Source organism: Eptatretus burgeri, chromosome 9, assembly GCF_056783735.1.
Source record: "Eptatretus burgeri isolate ZD-2024b chromosome 9, Ebu_testis_v1, whole genome shotgun sequence".
Lineage (NCBI taxonomy): Eukaryota > Metazoa > Chordata > Myxini > Myxiniformes > Myxinidae > Eptatretus > Eptatretus burgeri.
In genome coordinates, this window is record NC_140969.1 from 50,636,975 (window position 1) to 50,658,888 (window position 21,914).

The following is a 21,914-nucleotide window of genomic DNA, read 5'->3' on the forward strand; positions in this document are numbered from 1 at the left end:
GTATGTGTCACGTGACAAGCTATGAAAATGGCGACCATGGAGGATGGACAGCATGATGTGAATGAGGATAACCCTGATAACAGGCATGACAGGGGCAAAAAACGTACAAGAAACCCTGGAGACTGGGCCAGAAAGAGAATGAAGGATGCCAAAGCATCAGGTATGTAGTTTCTATGCATTATACTTTGCTAGTACTGAAAAAGACACGACATTCGTCATCATCTTTTGAGCCCTCATAAAGGTGGCCATGGTGTTTTTATACTCTTAAGAGTTGACTTTGTTGTAATATTTCCGATCTGGTATGATTTTGATGCAAACTTTCTAAGCAGGAGGACTTTGCTGAATGAGGGACTAGTGATGTGAAAGACGATTGGCACCAAAGTTAGGTTTTCTTTTTATTTAGGACATTAATTTCCGATTTAACTGAGTAATTTTGGACTTAACTGGGTAATATTGTAGTTAACGGAATATTTCTGCATAAAATTAAACCACGAAATGCAAGGAGACGTAGCAAAAATGACTGTTTGGCAATCAAAAATGAGCAATAAAGGGCTTTGTGTGTTAAAAGTACCCAAGTCCAGCCATTTTGTCGCAAAAAGTACCTAAGTCCAGGTACTTAGCCACAAAAAGTACTTAAGTCCAAAAGTAATTTTCTAGTTTTCTTCGTAATAAAGGATTATTTTTCCACAAAAAAGGGTTTGTCTGCTCTGTGTAGCCCCTGGAACTACAACAGGCTCCATAGTATGCCACCTTCAAAAAAAGTATCTGCAGCATGTTTTGAAAACTTTGATCCTCAATATCTCAAAAGTATTATTTTGTGACGAAAGTACTTCTTGCACTCAGGTCTTCAATTTGTTGAGAGTCCCAGCGATAGCTTGCCTACTCTTCATGAGGGACACCCTATGGGATGTTGGTCGTCCATGAACTGGTATATCCAATTTTAACGTTCATCCGTGGAATGGCAAATACATTGATGTTTCACCCTGCCTGCGAGACACCAGGATGACAGTTTGTAGCGGTGCCAAGATTAAGCGCTGCTGAACACTTTGTTACACGAAGATCAAAAGGATCAATTAGCATACAGCCGTTTCGATCACCACTTCCAAGCAACATCTTCTGGGCTCGTCCAAATGTGAGACTCCTGAAGACCAACGGTGTGCTTAAACTTGAATCAAAAGTGGAAAAGTATATTTAAATCCTTATTTCTGCTCAATAATGGTCATTTATGCTCTAACTTTGCTGCAGCACAAACGGCCTCAAATATTCATTCTATGAAAAAAATCATGCATGCGAAACCATTGCAAAGCAGGTGTTATTACTAATCCAGCAGAACAAAATGGTTAATATCAAACTTATAAAAATAAATCTTTGACTTAAAGCCAAAGGCCACCAATTAATGTTCAGCATCAAATTTAACTTTTTGTTCTCACATTATTTAAAAAAAATTTATTGTAATATAATTTGGTTGTTTGCTGAGTTTGGGATTCCAAGGAATGAATCAAGAACACTGAAAGTGACAATCATAACACATTGTTATATGAAAATGAGAATTTCTGGATTTTATTGTGATGTTTTGCTTTGATCGAGTGGAGCAGTTGACGATGGAATTATTGTCATTATGGGAATTGTAATTTATAACATGCACCATTATTGTTTTGTAATTGTTGAGTATTTGTAATACTTGTGAAGTAAAGAGTAGAGAAATGTGAAATACGTTTATTATTGTAGTGAGAATGAATAGGTAGGCTAGAGCTAGCATGTATCAGAATTCACCATGAAGTTCAGCAACAGTCATCATGGAGTCAAGTCTGGCATTGGCTTTAACAGTTAAGGTGACTGTCTTAAGGTGTTAGGGTCTTGAGTTTGAGCCCCTGTCATTCCGTTACATAATATCAGGTGTGTTGACTCAGCCTGTCATCCTTCCGAGGTCGGCAAAATGAGCACCAGCTTACTGGAAACGGGGCACTGTATCAGCGGTACAGCCGTGCACCTAGCAATGGTGCAACCAGCAACCACAAACTCCATACCAAATGATAATGATCATGGAGCAAATATTTGCCCAGTTAAGTGGAAACTAGTCCAGGCCTTGGGGAAAGCCCTCTGATTGGTTTTTGAGGGGTGAGGTATGTACTTGGAATGCTAGGTATAAAAGGACAATGACACCAGAGACAAACATGAGGAACATCAAGAAGGACACTGGGCAAGTAGCTTCGCTGGGATCACATCTCACTGAGCCATGCTTGGGTGTGTTCTCCCTTAGAAATGACACTAATAGGTTCAGCATACACAGCCTCGGCTGCAGTGGGGAGCAACTTTGTTCAGGGTGTGTTGCTTCTTCAAGGCTCATGTGCTACAATCAGGCTGGCAATGCCCAGTGGCATGGTGGAAGAGTTCCCCAAGGCAAGGTTGACATCATGATTCCAAACCGGTATGCTTTACAGAGATGATAAACAAAGCACTGTTTCTCAGCACCCTTGCGTTGCACTGATCTTATAACATCGTCTTCCAGTACTGCTTTACCATCTGATTTGAAATTGCATGTGTTACAAATTAAATGCAACTGTCTACTGCTCACTACATAGCCAAGTCAATTATCACGTGCTTGAAACATCTTAAAGCACCTGTATATCATGTGCTGCCACCCTGGTTTGAGTTTCAGATTGTGAACTGATGCATTTTGGTGAACTGTAGCTCTTATGTATTTGCTGAGATAAGAATAGTTTTTTTTGTAATTTGAGTAAGTTGTAAATAAAGTTCATTTTCTGTTAACATTGCGGCATGCATGCTGTGTTACTAATATTTTGATAACCAGACTGTTTACTCGAACTGCTCAACATCCGAGCCACAACTAGCTCCATGATGCAGGGTGTGGTTTGGTACCTTCTTGAGTGTGGTTTGCTAATTGCATGCACCATGGGGGTTGTCTTTCGCAGCTCCTCAGCACACAAAAACATCATTTTAGGATTAATATCCTGCAATTATTACAGTGTCTTTGGTTCTTCAGTCATTGCAACTCCATGTGAACACGACTGCATGTGTACACATTAGGCTTTTGAGTAGAACCAGGTCATTTTCTTCCTGGGTCATGATATCGCTAAATTCTCTGAAGCTTCCTTTTCATGAAGTCTTTTCATGAAGTTCTTTCCACAAAGCTCGGAACAAATGTGTATCTACCCTCAGGAGAGCCAGAAAACAACATCTTTCTCATCTCAAGTCTGAACTCTCAAACCTCTCTCCCTCCTCAAAATCCTGGTGGCGTTTAATCAAATCTGTTTCTGGTGTATGTTCCCCCTCCATCCCCTCCCTTACCTCAAATGGCCGCACTGCTGATTCCACACGTGATAAAGCTGAATGTCTAAACTCGGTGTTTGCAGCTAAATCTTGTGTCCTAAACCCATCACTATCTCTACCCACTTTACCCAGTCGCAGACAACTGTCCCTGGACTCTGTATCCTTTTCTCCTGACAAGGTGGAGAGCTTGCTTTCAAACCTCGAGTCAGATTCTGCAACCGGTCCAGACAGCATCAGCCCACGTGTCCTCAAAGCCTGCTCTTCTGCTCTTGCTCACCCTCTCTCTGTTCTATTCACCCTCTCATTTGCCCAAGGTCATTTGCCATCTGCTTGGAAATCTGCTAACATCACTGCCCTGCATAAAAAAGGAGCAAAAACAGATCCCTGTAACTACAGACCAATCAGCCTTCTCCCAATCATCAGCAAGGTGATGGAATCCATCATCGCTTCAGACATGAAATCCTTCTTCTTCTCCAATGGCTTGATTTCCAATCATCAATTTGGTTTCAGACAAGGTCACTCTACCCTGGATATGCTGCTTCTGCTCTCCCATCAATGGATGGAGGTCCTCAATGCCAGACAGGAAATCCGAGCCGTATCCCTGGACATATCACGTGCTTTTGACACAGTCTGGCACCCTGCCCTACTCACCAAACTCTCTTCCCATGGTATTCAAGGCCATCTCCACTCATGGCTCGCAGACTTCCTCTCCTGTCGCAGTCAACGTGTGGCCCTAAATGGAGTTCTTTCATCCCCTCTTCCTGTGCAGGCTGGAGTTCCTCAAGGTAGCGTTCTGAGCCCTGTTCTTTTTCTGGTTTTCATCAATGATCTCTCGGACTCTCTGGAAAATCCTCTATTTCTCTTTGCCGATGACTCCACCCTCTGCCGTACCATCTGTCATCCCTCAGACCGGCAAGCAGCAGCTTCTTCGCTCACTGCAGATCTGGATAAAATCACAAACTGGTCCAACACGTGGAACATGTCTTTCAATCCAGACAAATCTCACACTCTCACTATGTCTCTTCGAAAGGACCGTTTACAAAACCCCCCATCCACTTTCTCAACAATCCTCTGGAAGAAGTCTTTTCTTTCAAGCTTCTAGGTCTCACTATCTGCCATGACCTTTCCTGGGAAAGTCACATTTCCAACCTTGCCTCAAAAGCCAGTCGCCGACTGGGAATCCTCCGTCGTGCTAAGTCCTTCCTCGGCCCTCTTGAGCTCCTGACCACTTACAAAGCTTTTGTCCGTAGCCTGATGGAGTACTGCTCTCCCCTCTGGGCTGGTGCTCCTGCCTCCCACCTTTCTCGGCTTCACGCTGTCGAAACCAGGGCATTTAAGATCATCGGCATCTCCCGCAATGAAGCTGAGTCTTTGGGCCTCTCACTCAATCACCGCAGGTTGGTCGGTGGTCTTTCTGTCTTCTACCGACTCCTCTCCAGCCTTGCCCCCCCTGCTCTCTCTGCGATTTGTCCCCACCACATTTCCACAGGGCGCTCAAGGTCCGCCAACAACCCCCTTCTGGTAAAACTACCAAAATCACGGATCACTGCTCATATTCACTCTTTCATTCCTCTTTTTTTCCCGCCTTTGGAATAAACTTCCTCACTCTATTCTTTACCATTCTTCCCTCCAGGCTTTCAAAACAGCTGTTCACCACCACCTCTTATCTTCCCCCATCCAAATCCTCGATCTTTTCTACCCCCGATAATCCACCCAAGCCCACTTCCTTCATTTCTCCTGCTTTCCTTCCTGAAAGTCTCTGAAATGTCCATCTTCTCTTCGCCATGTTCCCCGTCCCATCCCCATCCCTCTCCCTTCCACAGTTCACCTAATGTGTCTGTTCCCCACTGTTTTGTCCCTTCCACTCCCGCCCCTCTTGTCTCATGCCTCCTTGCTGTGAGTTGTGCGTTAGCTCTCATACGAGCCTCGACCAAGGTATACAAAAAAAAAAAAAGTCCCAGGTTACTTATGTACTGGAGGGTGTGAAAGTGGACAAGCGGTTAAAACTGTTGCTGATATAAACCAGAATAATCCTTAAAACCAACCAGTCTTGGTGATATAAAGGTTAGAGCATCCACTCTGAGTCTGGGAGGTCAGCGGTTGGAACCATGTGAGTCATACCAAAGACTAAAAATGGTATATGGTGCTTCCGTGCTTGATGCTCAGGATTTGAAAACGATAGAGCACGAATAAACAACCATTGGTCGTTGTAATAATGCAGGCTTCGATGGGTTGATGCTTCCTCCTGCGTCAAAGTTTGTTGGAAGGGAAATCATATAATAATAACTATATGCTATTCAAAGAATACTTACCGGCACAGTCTTGAGAAGGACTTGGTGCGAGCCAACTCTTCTGTTTTTTTTAATTACACTGATCGGATGTAGCATTCTATGTATGCATTTATATCATAACGCAGGCACCTGACGTCATAAATAAACCAGAGTGGTGTCAAAGCCACCCAATGCTCACCTGTTTATACATTTATCCTTTTTCGTTTTTAAAAGACTAGTCTAATAATATTTTTCATCAAGCATTGCAGTGAAGTCTGATCCAAATAATTTTAAAGCAATATATGTATTTGTATATTGTAATCAGTAAAAAATAGTGTGGTAGATAAAAACATTAGAAAGGAAATAACTTGCACCAAAAACTTTAACATTTTCACGCTCCCGCTGCCGCTGCCGCTCATGCCGGGGGTATCGCTATATATAGCTCTCTGTTCTTCGAACAGGCGAGCTAAAAATGAAATAATTATGGCTGTCAGACCAAATTTCAAACAAATATTCCTCATCACTAAAATATCATAATTGTGACGTTTTACATCAATTGATGTAACAGTTCAAATTAAAAAATTTTTTTCCTTCAATCCAACGTGGCTGCCAAATCATGTGACTGATCACTTATTTGTGAACACCCTGGTATCCCCAAGGCTTGGGGACCATGCGTGTAAAGTTTCTCCTCAATCTGTCCAGCTATTTTGGAGAGGAAGATTAAAAAAAGGCTTTACGGTAAATCTAATACGGCTGCCAAACCATGACCCATGACATCATAGGTGGGATCTTTTCATTCGTCATGGAAAGGCGGTCATACATGTAAAGTTTCACCTCAATCTGTTCAGCTGTTTTGGAGAAGATTTTTGAATGTATATATATATATATATATATATATATATATATATATATATATATATATATATAAATATATATGGCTGCTGAACTACGTGACTGATGGCGTCATCAATTTTTTTCTGTTGACCAATTTATCCCTAGATGACCTTCAAAAATTTTCATATTGATTTGATGTAGTGTTCTATTTATGCAATTATGTCATAAAGAAGGCACCGATGACATAATTAAAAAATCACACTTATTTCCAATGGGACAGGCACCGAGTTTCAATCTATGGTGAAAATTTTGGATCGATCCGCCAAGCGGTTGCAGAGAAAAGGGAATAACAAAATGCAGACACGTTCGTACACGACCGATAGCTTCAACCCACTTTTCACTTCGTGAGCGCAGGTTAATAAACCTTATGTTCTACATAAAAAGCCTGCAAAGCAGGTTCTTCTAGCACATCCACACCCTCCTCCAACATGCCCAAACTTGAAATCAATCCACATTCTTTCTCATAAATAAACAAATGGCGGAGCCAGCAACACATGGTGTTGCTCCATTTTTCACTCAAGGTCGAGGCACAAGTGCATGGATTCCACCAACGAAATTCTACAATAAACAATTGTGAATAAATTACATCAAGACATATTACTAGATAGTTGTAAAAGTAAGTACACAGTATACCTTAAACTATAGTTTTCTTTACTGTGTCAATATTTAACTTGGTTTACTTCGTCCTGCCAATTGTGATTTTATTTACAATAATGGACTCATTAAAGCACAGTTGCTTTCGTAGCCTTCCATTAACTTGGGCCAATTGCTTTACCATGAAGTTTATACAATATATTACAGCACTGGGAGGGCAAAGCAAACTGTTTATATTTTACAATTCATACTGATCAGTTAACAAAATTTTAAGTTCAGAAGTTTAATTCTATACCACCTTGGATCCAAGCAGAGGCATCGTCTGAAAAGTATTTTTTTTGCACTTACAACTACAAAGGAGTTAATTCAATTGAATGGGTGTGGGGACTGATCAAGGGGGCAGAAGTGATTTGAGTAAATTCCGATGATGGATCCAGTCGTGACATGTCTGGTAAAATAACATCCCCAATGGGAACCAGGCCTAGTCATGCAGGCTGCTGCATTCGTTCTGGTAAGGAACCTGCCGAAGGAGCCTTGTTTGGCAGTGGGCTGCGGGAGCATGCAGAGGGACGGTGTGGCTCCACGTTTCCACGAACCATCACTGGCAGGCAAAACTCATGGAAGCAGCGCTTGAAATTGTGATCTAAGAACGCGTACAGCACAGGGTTGAGACAACTGTTGGTATACCCAAGGGCAATGCAAAAGTGCCAGGCAGTGGTTACTGCTGGAGTGCTGGGTAAGATGACCATGGCCTCGACAATGACGAATATATGAATGGGAGTCCAGCAGATGATGAAGACTGCAACGACGATGAGGACCATTCGAGTGATGCGGCGCAAGTTTCGATCCTTCTCTTTGGAGCCAGACAGTAAGCGAATGCTGCGGAGACGTTGAACCATGAGACTGTAGCAAACCGTTATGATGAGCACAGGGAAGATGAATGCAAAAACAAAAACAAATATATGGAGGAAGGTCTCCAAATATGACAATGCATCTGGGAAGTCGAGTAAACACTGGACGTTGTCTGCAAAAAAAAAGTGAAGCAGAAAAGATTCAACATTTCGATTGAACAAAATTGGCAAGATTTTGCATCACTTTACATTTACTCTTCCCTTGAATATGCATCTTTATCAATCTGTACTTTTTTTTTTCTTACTGTTACAGAAATGGAAACAAAAGGAGATTCAGGTGTATGGAAAGGATATTTTGCACATCTAACATTTTCTGTACATTAAAAAAACACGCACGCACGGACGCGCGCACACACGCGCGCACACACGCAACTGACCTAATAAAGGAAAACTACAAGGGCACTTGGTGGAACACATACCTCTGCCACATAATGCCTGATCCACGAGAACATATCGAGTCCAATCATTACATTTTTGAAATATCATGCTAGATCGTACGATATTGTTTTTGGCCCCATCTCTCAATGGTGAAGAATCACTTTGAAAATTAAATAATTATTGTATCCAGATCCAGATTCAGATGTTCACCAAAATCGAATCAATTCTTTCTTGTGACACACCCAACGTGTCCGCCTAGTTTCATGTGAATCCGTCAACAACTTTTTTTTGAGATATTGTGCTATATATCATTTTTAGCCCAATCTCTCAATGGTGAAGAATCACTTAAAAAATTACAGTAGTCGGATCCGGATCAGGATCTTCACCAAAATCCAATCAATTCGACCTGGTCACACACCCAACCTGCCCACCAAATTTCATCCGGATCCGTTCACAACGTTTTGAGATATCCTACACAAAAACAAACAGACAGACAGAGAGGGGTGAAAACATAACCTCTTTCACCTTCGGTGGTGGAGGTAATAAATACTGTATACTCAGACATTGTACAAATAGGGAAGAAGGAAATATCCACATCGTGCACAAGAGAAAGGGGAATTCATCTCTGGGCACCATTTCACAACACTACACTCTATCCTTCATCAGTTCATACTTTTCTCACCATCTCATCAAGAGGGCAATTCATATGGTGAGGGACATAAGATTTTTTTTAGAGAGAAATCTAGGCTCATGAAGGACAAGGAGGTAAACGATAAAGATCAGCAGTTTCACAAATAGACAGAAGGTGAAAGGGAAACAGGGAAACACAAATATTGCAGATGAGTGAATGAATGGCAGAATGGAAGTACAGTAGGTGGGATTGAATAGGAGAGAAATAGAGAGAGGAGAGGTCATATAGAGCAGGGGTGGGTGTGGGAGAAAGCTTGAGGTGATGATTGGCAGCACTTTTGGGGACAAAACAACAGACACAAGGACTTGGTACAACAGATGAGAAAATATAAGAATAAAGTAATGAAGGTGAGCATTCAGCAAGAGGGTCACTGGGGTGCAATTTTGGTCCAAAAACGTACATGACGGCCTACAGGGCCTCCCAATGTTGGCATGGCAATTGGGCAGCATTTCTCCAATCATGCTGGACGTGAATCAAAGTAAGGTGAGAAAAATTGGTTGAGATCAAGTCTGCTGCCAAGCTCCACCTCCTGATCTCTCCCAATTTCACTTCTGAACTTTACTTCACACATTCACACCCTGCCCACACTTTGCCTGAGTCTCCTCTCCTGTTGTGGTCATACATACATTGTTATCCTCCTGTTTCCCCTTTGATCCACTTTTATGTATGAAGGTCTTGGCTCAATGGAGGAGTTTAATGCCAAAGGGCAGTAGGTTTACAGACTACGAAATGGTACGGGTGGGAGTGTGAGAGGGTGTACATACACAAGGAGGAAAAGAGGAATACGATAAAAGCAAGTAACAATGGCCTGGAGAGGAACCAAATTAGAAAGAATCAGCATGTGTAGATGAGATCCTATATGTGCATAGGTGAGTGCATGATCAGGTTGGGCAGCTCATTTGAAAGACTGAAGTGAGGGCGAGACAATGGACACAGGAAGTTGATTAAAATAATCAGAACACAGTGATATACAGGTTGCAATGTGTCTATGTACAACCAAGGTTGAACAACAGCGCATTGTGGAATCTGAAAAGACAATTACATTGTGGACCCTTACATACTCTTGAACAGAGCAGTTGGAACTGCCAAAGCAGTTTTTTCTTGGCTATTTGGCACAATTCTTGCACCACAGCTGTGCCACTGATGCTGTGCCCCCAATACCAGTACACCGGTACTCATTTCACCAACCTCAGGAGGATAACAGACCGAGTCAACCCCACCTGGTGTTAATTCAGCAGCAAACAGGGCTCAAACTCAGGACCCTAGGATCCCAAGCCAGCCACCGTAACCACTAAGCCAACACCAGGCTAATAATGACATTATTGTATCTTAAATGACAACGCTTTACTGTTGTCTGTATCACAAGAGCAACAGTGTATGATGAGCCCTTCCCCGGCACAGCGGGAGATGAGGTTTTGTAATCACTTCTGGGTGTATGAGCTGTGTGCCTGTCTGCCTGTCTGCCTGTCTGTCTGTCTGTCTGTCTGTCTGTCTGTCCAGGCCATACCATTTTTACAATTTGAGCTTTTGTCATCAAATGTTCGACAAAGCTTTATTATGAGAAAATGGAGAACACAAATGAATAAAATGTACAATACTCGAATATATTTTTAAACTGTCGTTTTCATCAACTTTAGTTCGAGTACAAGGGGGCCAACAGGCTTTGCATTTTGAGATGCTTTCTCGTTACCCTCGCCAGAAGGTATTGCATTTGGGTCCGTTTGTTTGTCTGTCTGTCTGTCTGTCTGTCTGTCTATCTATCCACACAAAATGTGCAAAACATAGGCCACAAGCGCCACCTGGTGGCAGGTATTACACGTTATCCTATGTCAACTGTGCATCGCCAAAGTATGGACAATTAGAATGTGAATACGTCTATAAAGTACAGACTATAAGAATGCAAGTACCTCCATGAAATACAGCATGTGCAGTTCAATTAGAATGCAAATATGTCTATAAAGTACGTACTACTACAATGTGAGTGCGTCTCCAAAGGACGTACTGTTATGAACGTGGTTTTTCTATCAACGACATACTATGAGAACGTACATATGTTTATAAAGTAAGTACGATTGGAACGTGAGTACGTGTATTGAATAAGTAGAATTGGAATAACAGTATGTCTATAAAATACATACATATGCTCGGAACGTGAATCTATACAATAAAACCGAAAAGATCTGTTTGTCTGCAAAATTAACATCAACCTATGTCGTCGATGCATCGCGCGCGCGCCAACACACACACACACACACACACACACACACACACACACACACACACACACACACACACACACACACACACACACACACACACACACACACCAAAAATACAAATCTTGGCGAGGCTGTGCAATCTCCGATTTCTTTATCTAGGTATATTTGTGGAACCATGGTGCATTGCTGTATCCTCTCTGGTGTTATATACTATCATGTGTGCATCGACGTTCGACTTCGCGAGAGGGGCTACAGTGCACTTATGGACTAAATTATATTATTGTATCCGAAGCGACACGTTTTGTGATATCAGAGGAGCTGCAGTGCATTTTTGATGACTAGCGAGGTGCCCGTGCTATGCAAGGGAGGAAGCCAAATGCAAACAGACAGAGTGGAAACAGCGAATGCCAAACCATGAACCAAGAAATTCCACATTCCTGTTGCTCCTTCAATTGAACTTCAGGCATGGACAGGTTTGTGAAGCACTTGGGCAAAAAACTTCCTTCAGCTGACCCCAACAGAAGTAAGGTGGGTTATATTTCAATTATGTCAATGGTAAATGCCAAATCCACGAATGTCACTGGTGGAAACCCTCACATCATTTCATAATTTTACCGTTAAACTCAATCTCTCTACATTTTTATTCCAATCAAAAATTAATCCATCCATTCATCAGGACCATACTCCACACAGAGAACACAAGAACAGAGCATCAATGCTGCCAAAGCAGTCTCCTGGACTATTGGGCATAATCCTGGACCGGTCACCACACCAATGGACCGGTCACCACTCCAACACAGGATATTTCAATGGCTTAATCATACCAGCAAGCTGGTACTCATTTTTCCGACCTAAGAAGGATGACAGGCTGAATCGACCCCACCTGGGATTAATTCAACATCTGAGCGGGATTTGAACTCAGGATCCTCGAATTCCAAGCCCACCACCCAAACCATGAAGCCAACACCAGGCATAAAAATTAACACTATTAAAAAAATTCATGAATAAAAATTAATACGATAATGCCGTTCTGACATTACATCTGGATCGAGAACAGCTTCGTACAGATCGAAACTCAGTCATAATTGTATAGAGGTATTTATGAAACCTCCCACCCACCTTTGGACACTGGCTGGGACCCCAAAAGGTTCCCCAGAAGGTTTGGCGGGGCTAGCCCCAAAACTGAGGGAGTAGTTCAGGGATGGACAAATGGAGATTCCCGCTTTATAATATTGTGACCGTTTTGGAAACATACCCCAGGGGGGAAGCATACATGGATCGGTGGGAGACCCGAGGATGAGTTATTTATATATAGTCTGTGTGTAGGTCGACCTTGGCCCCTTGTCTCAGGGTTTTTGGGGGTGGACATGAGTAGAGGATTAATGGGGTTTCTGAGGCAGCCATTCAAATGAATGGGGGGGGAAAGGGAAAAACTTTCTGACTTAACCCCAAAAGCCCAAAATAGGAGACTGATTTCCTCCCCCTCCCATACAAGCAAATGTAAAAGAGGATACTGATTTCCTCCCCCTCCCATAAAAGCAAATGTAAAATTGAGACTGACTCAAGCCCCAAAAGCCCAAAACAGGAGACTGATTTCCTCCCCCTCCCATACAAGCAAATGTAAAATTGAGACTGACTCAAGCCCCAAAAGCCCAAAATAGGAGACTGATTTCCTCCCCCTCCCATACAAGCAAATGTAAAAGAGGAGACTGATTTCCTTCCCCTCCCATACAAGCAAATGTAAAATTGAGACTGACTCAAGCCTCAAAAGCCTAAAATAGGAGACTGATTTCCTCCCCCTCCCATACAAGCAAATGTAAAATTGAGACTGACTCAAGCCCCAAAAGCCCAAAATAGGAGACTGATTTCCTCCCCCTCCCATACAAGCAAATGTAAAAGAGGAGACTGATTTCCTTCCCCTCCCATACAAGCAAATGTAAAATTGAGACTGACTCAAGCCTCAAAAGCCCAAAATAGGAGACTGATTTCCTCCCCCTCCCATGCAAGCAAATGTAAAATTGAGACTAACTGATTGAAGCACTTCTCCCCCTTCATATTTTCATTCCATTCAAAGAACGAACCAATGAATATTTGGCCATGTTTTACTTTGGGGAATAACTTAATTTTCCTACTACATTCATCACCTTTATTCACTTTATCCCTCACTCGGTTTTGTAAAATGTAAATCCCTCATTCGGTTTTGTAAAATGGGGAAGTGTTTTAAGAGCACAGTCGTACCGTGAAAATGAGGAAGTATTCTGTGCCCACGTCTCTCATGGTTATATCTGAAATCATCAGAACACTAACAGTAAAAGTTGAGCTAAATACAGCTTTTAAACGTAGGTTTTATCAAAATCATTCAAAGCACGATGTTTCATTTTCGTGTTAAAACAAGTCAGTTTGAGGGCAGTCAAGCTGCCTCGCCCGAACCAAGCCAAAAAAAATTCCGAAGTCATTTCCTATGTGGGAACACACCCTGGAAAAAACCATTGTTGTGAAATCTCCCATTACGTCATCAAGTTGCTTATTCAAACCAACTTGTGTGCCGTTCGTGTTTTGTTACGAAAATGAAGCGTTCAGATTATTACTACAACCTTGCAGATCAATCATTTTCACAAGATGACAGGTGAGATCTCAACCCAATTCATTATTTGTTGTTTAATACAGAATTAAATCACTATACGACTAAATTATTGTTTTTTTTCTAACAGGTTGTCCCCAATAAGAACATCGTTCATAACTGATGTTGAAAATGAGTTATCTGAATTACATGATGAGTGGATAAAAATGAATGACTTTCTTAAAGACATTCAATCGTTCAGAAGAGATTTGAATGATATTTTTCTTGGATGGCAAGAAGTCCTCTCACGTCCTTTGATCTTGAATGACTCGAGTCCAAGGTGAGAAATGATCACTTTGTCTCTGTCTCCGTGTGTGTGTGTGTGTGTGTGTGTGTGTGTGTGTGTGTGTGTGTGTGTGTGTGTGTGTATATATATATATATATGTATATATATGTATGTGTATATGTGCATGTGTGTGCATGTGTGTGAGTGTGCGTATGTGTATGTGTATGTGTATGTGTATGTGTGTGTGTGTATGTGTGTGTGTGTGTGTGTGTGTGTGTGTGTGTGTGTGTGTGTGTGTGTGTGTGTGTGCGTGCGTGTGTGTGTGTGTGTGTGTGTGTGTGTGTGTGTGTGTGTGTGTGTGTGTGTGCGTGCGTGTGTGTCTGTCTCTGTCTATCTCTCTGTCTCTGTCTTTCTCTGTCTCTCTATCTCTCTGTCTCTCTATCTGTCTCTCTCTATCTGTCTGTCAGTCTGTCTCTGTCTGTCTGTCTATCTCTGTCTCTCTGTTTGTCACTGTCTCTCTATCTGTCTGTCTATCTATGTCTATCTGTCTCTGACTATCTGTCTATCTGGATTAGTTTCTAATATCCCAAGACCATTAGATTTTAGTTTCTTTAACTTACTCTTACAATGTGAATATTTTGTTGTACCAAGAGAAACCTCCTCAAATATTTGACCTTCATTCCTCAATCGCATATGTTCCTCGACTGAAATATAGTAATAATCTTCACCTTCTACTTCTCCAGGTCTTATTGCTCTAGTTGTTGTAGATACAATGCGTATCACAGGGTGTTTTTAAAGCAAATTTAAAATATTCTCATTTGTACGATACAAGAACCTTGACTTATGAAAGTTTTTTTTCCAGAATTAGATTTACCCACAAGATTTATAATAATAGTTGTCATTTATATATGTAATTGTTTATAAAATAAAAAATATATCCCTTAATATCCCATCTTGTTTCACAACAGTATATTTATATTTTTCAGTCCTGTGCTTCATATAATCCCCAAATTCCTTTTTACTACATAATGTAGAACAATTGTCTCTCCAAAAATTGTTTATATCTATTGAATTTAACTTGAAGAATAGAAAAGAATTAGCATCGTTTCTTATTGAGCGACGAGGGAGTTGAAAGTATGATTGACTAAGATAAATACCATTACAAGAAGAATGTCTCCCTCTTGTGTAGTAGCTATCCATTACCGTTTGGTTTCTCTCATTAACACAATCATCAAAGATAACGAGGTTCTTTTTTGATTTATCCAAATCTTGGGGAGAAGGCATATCATCCGTATTATCACTAAGAATACAAGTTATCGGCTTTGATTTCTTTTTATATTTCTGTGTATCACAAAATAGTTGTATTATATCTTCAATGTTGTAATCATTTAGTTTGTTTTGAAGTTTAAATAAACCGATTATATCTTCTTTTTGAAGACCAGCATTAAAACCTTGTGAGGGTAGTTGATACTCAGGTTGAAAGCTTGACTTTTAAAAAAATTATTAAATTATCATAATCTAAAAAGTTGGGAGTAAGGAGCATTTTTAAAAGTAAGCAGGTTTTTCCACATCCGATTGAACCAACTATGAGACATCCTAATGAATTTGAAAGATTTTTATGGTTGTTAAATTTTATCTTATTTTCCCAAATGGGGGAAAAAATCATTCATTTATATATTTGGACAACAGGTTATTTAAGCTATGATAGTCTTTTTTAGAAATTCTATATTTTATCCTAAGTTCGGGTTTAATTTCAAGATATCCATTATTTTATTTATACAATATCTTTTGTTGATATTTCCCTGAAAATGACAACGGTGAATATTATATAATAACAATCCTTTGAACATTTCTCCAATACGTTCAGTTTCTTCCATTCTAAGGAAAGGTGTGTTATCACCCTCATACTTTACACATTCATTTCTCCAATCAATATTGGAAAGTAATTCATTTTTGGTGTAAATCGAAAAGAATTATATGCCTTTTTATATTTTTTATTATCATTAATGAGAAGATAATCACAGAATATACATTGTTTATAAGCTTTTCACTCTGTGTTTAATCCCACTCTATCACATGCAGGACAATTCTCAAATTTGTCATATGGAGGAATCAAGGAATTCAAGAGGCTCAAGATCTCATCAACTATTCATATTTATAAAGTAAAACTTTACTTCAAATAAAATTCATCTTTCGTACTTTCATTGGTGCTTTCACAATCATCTATAAAACTACTTTCATAACTATCATTTGAATACAAACTCTCAGTATCATAACTGTCTTCTGTTCCAACAGAGATACTATTATCACTGTCATAATCTTCAAAATCTTCAGTTGAATACTGACTCAAATTTAATTAGTCGAAAAAACATAACCATCTATATCTATATATATTTTTTTCATTAACAGATTCAACTACTACATTTTTTATATTAAAGGTAATTTTAAAATGATCCTTAACTACTATTGAACGAAATGTCAATTCACCTGATACATTAACATCCTTTATTTCATCAGGATTTACATCTTTCGGGTTGTTGAAAAAAATACAAATTTCTCCTTGCATATTACAGATGGTCTTATCTTTTCTTTCTGAAGCTTCATACATAAGGTTTTTCTTTTTTGATACTTTTTCTTGTTTCATTGCTTTTTCTAGTTTTGAATATATTGCCAGAAGGAGAGGAGAAACTTTTGTTCGAGCTACTTTAATTGATGTTCTTCCAGATAGACTAAAAGCCCTTCCACTGAAGGAAATTGAAGAACTCATATTATTCACCATAATTGTTTTTATCCAATAGTTGTTATATTTATCTTTATTCAATTTTACATCCTTGACATATTTCTCAGTATCTTTTACAAATGAAGAGATTGATTGAAACTTGTCATTTGTGTCTTGATACATTGTATTTATGAAGTGAAAAAAGTTGGAGGATAAAATGGTTTTAAGCACAGATTCACCCATAAATTAAATGGAATTTTCATCAAGAAAATTTTATTTTAAGCAAAGTTTTGTTTTATAAATATGGTGAATACAACGTAAAGCGATGTTTGTAATCATGAATATAAATGTTTTTAAAAAACACCTTCAAACCAGCAAACACACATTCAATCTTTTCAGACTAATATCTCCACTTGACCAAGAAACAAAACATTGTGATAGATGTGATAATGATATTCTTAGAAAAAATTATAATAAACACCTTCAATCATGCAAACACAAGAACAATGAAGAAAGGGAAGGTGCCACTAAATTCTCCATTGAAAACACTGATGGGGCATTATAAAAGTGAGATTGTTTCACTTTCAAGACCCTGGACCATCTTCAATCATTGAAGCTGTTGATATGGTTAAACAAAGTATTGAAACGATAATTAAAAACACATTAAGTGAAATGAAAACAATTAAGTTTCATATGGGAGTAAAATTGAATATAGTAAGAGAAGTTGATGAAACTACTCCCAATATGAGGACAAACCCTCACTTTATCTCATCATTTCAAGATTTTGTAAGATGTGATGATTACAATGAACTCCAGAGACAAGAACAAGATGTTGATAACACTGCAGTAGGTAGTGGATTTGCTCTTACAAAAATAATCTTTTTAGATATACACATATTAAAATCAGATCCTCTTCAAGCTTCTTCTTATATTGATTTACCAAAAGAGATAAAACTTAAGAAAGCCGTTGTTAATATTCAAAACAAAGATAAGAAATGTTTTCTACAGTCTGTTCTTGCTCACTTACATCCTCCTCAATGGAATCCTGAAAGGGTTGAACATTATAAGAAATACGAGAATACATTAAATGTTAAAGATTTAAAGTTTCCAATGTCATTGAGAGATATTCCTAAATTTGAGAAAATGAATAATCTATCTGTTAATGAATATGGATTAACGGATTCTCGCAAAGTTCAGATATTAAAAATTTCAAACAACTACAAAAATGATGAAACACACATTGACCTTCTCTACTTTACTTCAAAGGAAAAATCACATTATGCTTTCATCAAAAAATTCTCAAGATTAACCAAATCACAACTATATAAGAGAAAATGTAAAACATATCCTTGTAAGAGATGTCTCAACTCCTTTCACACAAGAGAATGATTAAATAAACATTCGAAATATTGTAGTAATCATAAATCAACCTTAATCAATTTACCAAAAGCAGGTTCAAACATATCATTCAAAGATTTTAACAAATCTATAAAACATCCGTTTATGATATATGCTGATTTTGAAAGTATCCTTGAAAAGATAGATACTGTTTCTCCAAATCCAAATAAATCCTACACAAATAAATATCAAAAACATACTCCTTGTGGTTTCTGTTATTATATCAAATCATCTGTTGGTTTTGAATACAAGTTCGAACTTTATAGAGGAGAAGATGCCTCAGAGGAATTTGTAAGACGATTGGAAAAAGACTGTGTAACACAAAGAGAAATAATGGTTAAAACCTATAAACCAATGTTATTAACAAAGGGAGAGAAAAAGGAATTTAGAAAGAACAGTATCTGTCATATTTGTGAGGAGAAAATTGAGGGAGAGGTCAAGGTTAGGGATTACTGTCATCTTACTGGTAAATGTAGAGGACCAGCTCATTCCTGTTGTAATCTTAATAACAAGCCCCCAAACTTTATTCCTGTCTTTCTTCACAACAACGCTCACTATGACACACATCTATTCATAAATGAACTTTCAAAGACATCTGGAGCTATTTCTGCCATTCCTAACAGATCAAAAATACATCTCATTCACAAAAACAATTCATACATCCCCCATAACCCATATTAGATATCTTGACACATACAAGTTTATGGCAAGTTCATTATCTAACTTAGCATCAAATATTAAAAACTTACAGAATCTGAAATCACATTGCTCAAATCAAGAAGAGATTGATCTCTTATCAGAAAAGGGAATATATCCATATGACGATATGAATTCATTTGAGAAATTTAAAGAAACACAACTTCCTTCAACGGAAACTTTCTATGACAAGATGAATAAAACTCATATTTCCGAGAGATTATACACAAGCTAAAAAGGTTTGGGAGAAGTTTAATATAAAGAATCTTGGAGAATATCATGAGTTGTATCTTAAAACTGATGTAATGTTATTGGCTCATGTGTTTCAAACTTTTAGAACAGTCTGTCATAATAAAAATTCTTATGGATTAGACCCCGTTCATTATTACACAGCCCCGGGTTTGGCTTGGAGTGCTATGTTAAAAATGACAAAACAAAATTTGGAATTAATCAGTGATATAGATATGCTTTTAATGATGGAGAAGGCTAAAAGAGGAGGAATATCTCAAGTATGTTCCAAGAGATATGCTAAAGAAAATAACAAATATCTTCCTGATTATAATAAGAATGAGGACAAATCTTACCTGATGTATTATGATGCCAACAATTTGTATGGGTGGGCTATATTCTCAATCTTTACCTTATGGAAAACTTAAATGGGTTAAAGAAAAACATGATGAAAAAGTTTTACAGGACATTGTTGTCTCCTCTCAAAAATAATTGGATGAAGCTGAAGTTGGATATTATTTTGAGGTTGATTTAAAATATCCAGAAGAACTTCATCACAAACATAGAGACCGACCTTATGCGTTATGCCTCTGATAAAGAAAGTCCAAGAAAAGAATGGTTAAGTGATTACCAACAGTCATTCGATATAAAAGGTAAATCTCCAGAAAAACGACTTACTACATTAAATGATAAAGAAAGTGATGTTTTGCATCAAAGGAACTTGAGACAATATTTATCTGCTGGGTTGAGAGTGAGGAAAATTCATCAGATTTTGAAATTTAAACAAAGTCATTTGTTTTGAAGTATATTGATTTTAATATAAAAAGGAGAACAGAAGCAAAAACAGATTTTGAGAAGGACTTTATAAATTAATGAATAATGCTGTATTTGGAAAGACTATGGAAAATGTTAGGAATCGACAAAACATAAGACTTGCTACATCTTCGAAACAGGCCTCAAAGTTAATTAATAGACCAAGTTTTGAATGAGCGGAGGTGTTTTCAGAGAATTTTTGTGCTATTCTTTTGATGAAAAGAGAGTATTGAAATGGATAAACCTATTTATATAGAAACATCAATTCTTGACTTGTCAAAGTCAGTCATGTATGACTATTACTATAATAATTTAAAATCAAAGTATAAGGATAATGTGTCATTGTTATATATGGATACAGATAGTATTTTATTAGAAATTAAGACAAGTGATGTATATGAGGATATTATTGATAATATATATATATATATATATATATATATATATATATATATATATATATATATATATATATATATATATATATAAATATATATATATATATATATATATATATATATATATATATATATACAAGTAATTATAAGTCAGGTGATGTGTTGTTTTCATCAAAGAATAAAAAGGTTATTGGTAGGTTTAAAGATGAATTGGGTGGGAAGGTCATGAGTGACTTTATAGGATTGAGATCAAAGTCTTATGCTTTTACATATATTGATAATAATAACATTGAAAGGTGTGATAAGAAGCTAAAGGGAATAAAGGAAAATATAATCAAGGAAACAATAAACTTTAAGCATTATTACAACTGTTTAATCTTAAAGAGGGAAGAGTACAGAAAAATGAATACAATAAGAAGTTATAAACATCAATTATATACAGAAAAGATAAATAAGAAAGCATTAGGAGCTTTTGATGATAACAAAATATTTTAGAGAATGGAATCAATAATCTCCCTTATGGTTATAAGTACAAGTGTTAAGATATTGGGTTGGGGATTTTAACGGGCTACCGCCATCTTTTTACTGATTTATAAATGATAGAACCAAGCAATAACCAAACCAAAGAGTGGATATGTAATCAGCCTTGGGCATTTAAATGGTAAACATAAAGAATGTGAGAAATATCAAATAAGTCTTATTGAAGAAATAACCGTGGTAAAAGTTGATAAAACAAATAAGTGGATAAATTTAATTACAAATAAGTTGGAGGATGTAAAGAAAAAAATATATATCCTTGAATGGACTGAAAACGTTGATGGTTATCAATTGAACAATGGAAAAACAATTTACTGCAATCTCAAAATGATATGTGGCTCAGGAGGTGCTCAAACAAGAGCATTAAGAGAAGTTTATCATTTCATCTCTGCTCAACAAAGACACATAAACTAAGAACTAAGTTCCAAAGTAATCTTTGTGAATATACTCGATGGAAATGAATGTTAAGAAAATTAGGTTATTCCCCAAAGTAGAACATGGACAAATATTCATTGGTTCGCTCTTTGAATGGAATGAAAATATGAAGGGGGAGAAGTGCTTCAATCAGTAAGTCTCAATTGTACATTTGCTTGTATGGGATGGGGAGGAAATCAGTCTCCTATTTTGGGCTTTTGGGGTTAGTCAGAAAGTTTTTCCCTACCCCCCCCCCCCCATTCATTTGAATGGCTGCCTTAGAAACCCCATTAATCCTCCACTGAGATGTGTTGAGGTTAGTTTATATTTCCCCAGTGTGATGTCTTCCCCTCCCCCCCCCCCACCCTCACTCCTCTCAATCTTTCCTCCTTCACCCCATTGGTCCGTTCCAAACCCTCTGTTACTCTCAGTCTTTTCTCCTTCACCTCATTGGTCTATTCCAAACCCCTCTACTCCTTTCAATCTTTCCTCCTTCACCCCATTGGTCCGTTCCAAACCCTCTGTTACTCTCAGTCTTTTCTCCTTCACCTCATTGGTCTATTCCAAACCCCTCTACTCCTTTCAATCTTTCCTCCTTCACCCCATTGGTCCCTTCC

The 21,914-nt window shown here is 38.2% G+C and overlaps 1 protein-coding gene and 1 long non-coding RNA gene across 3 annotated transcripts in view; one reads left to right on the plus strand and one right to left on the minus strand.

Moving 5' to 3' along the window:
* The first annotated feature begins 1,768 nt into the window (after positions 1-1,768).
* LOC147020116 (uncharacterized) overlaps positions 1,769-21,914 on the plus strand; it is a 37,614-nt gene continuing 17,468 nt past the window's right edge. The window contains exon 1 of the long non-coding RNA XR_015061644.1: positions 1,769-2,428. This is a non-coding gene — a long non-coding RNA (uncharacterized LOC147020116). The remainder of the gene's footprint in view (positions 2,429-21,914) is intronic.
* LOC147020117 (delta-type opioid receptor-like) overlaps positions 6,504-21,914 on the minus strand; it is a 216,249-nt gene continuing 200,838 nt past the window's right edge. For both annotated transcript variants that reach the window (XM_085895142.1, XM_085895143.1), the window contains one exon: positions 6,504-8,073. In XM_085895142.1, the coding sequence (XP_085751268.1) occupies positions 7,535-8,073 (539 nt within the window). In that variant the 3' untranslated portion in view covers positions 6,504-7,534. The remainder of the gene's footprint in view (positions 8,074-21,914) is intronic.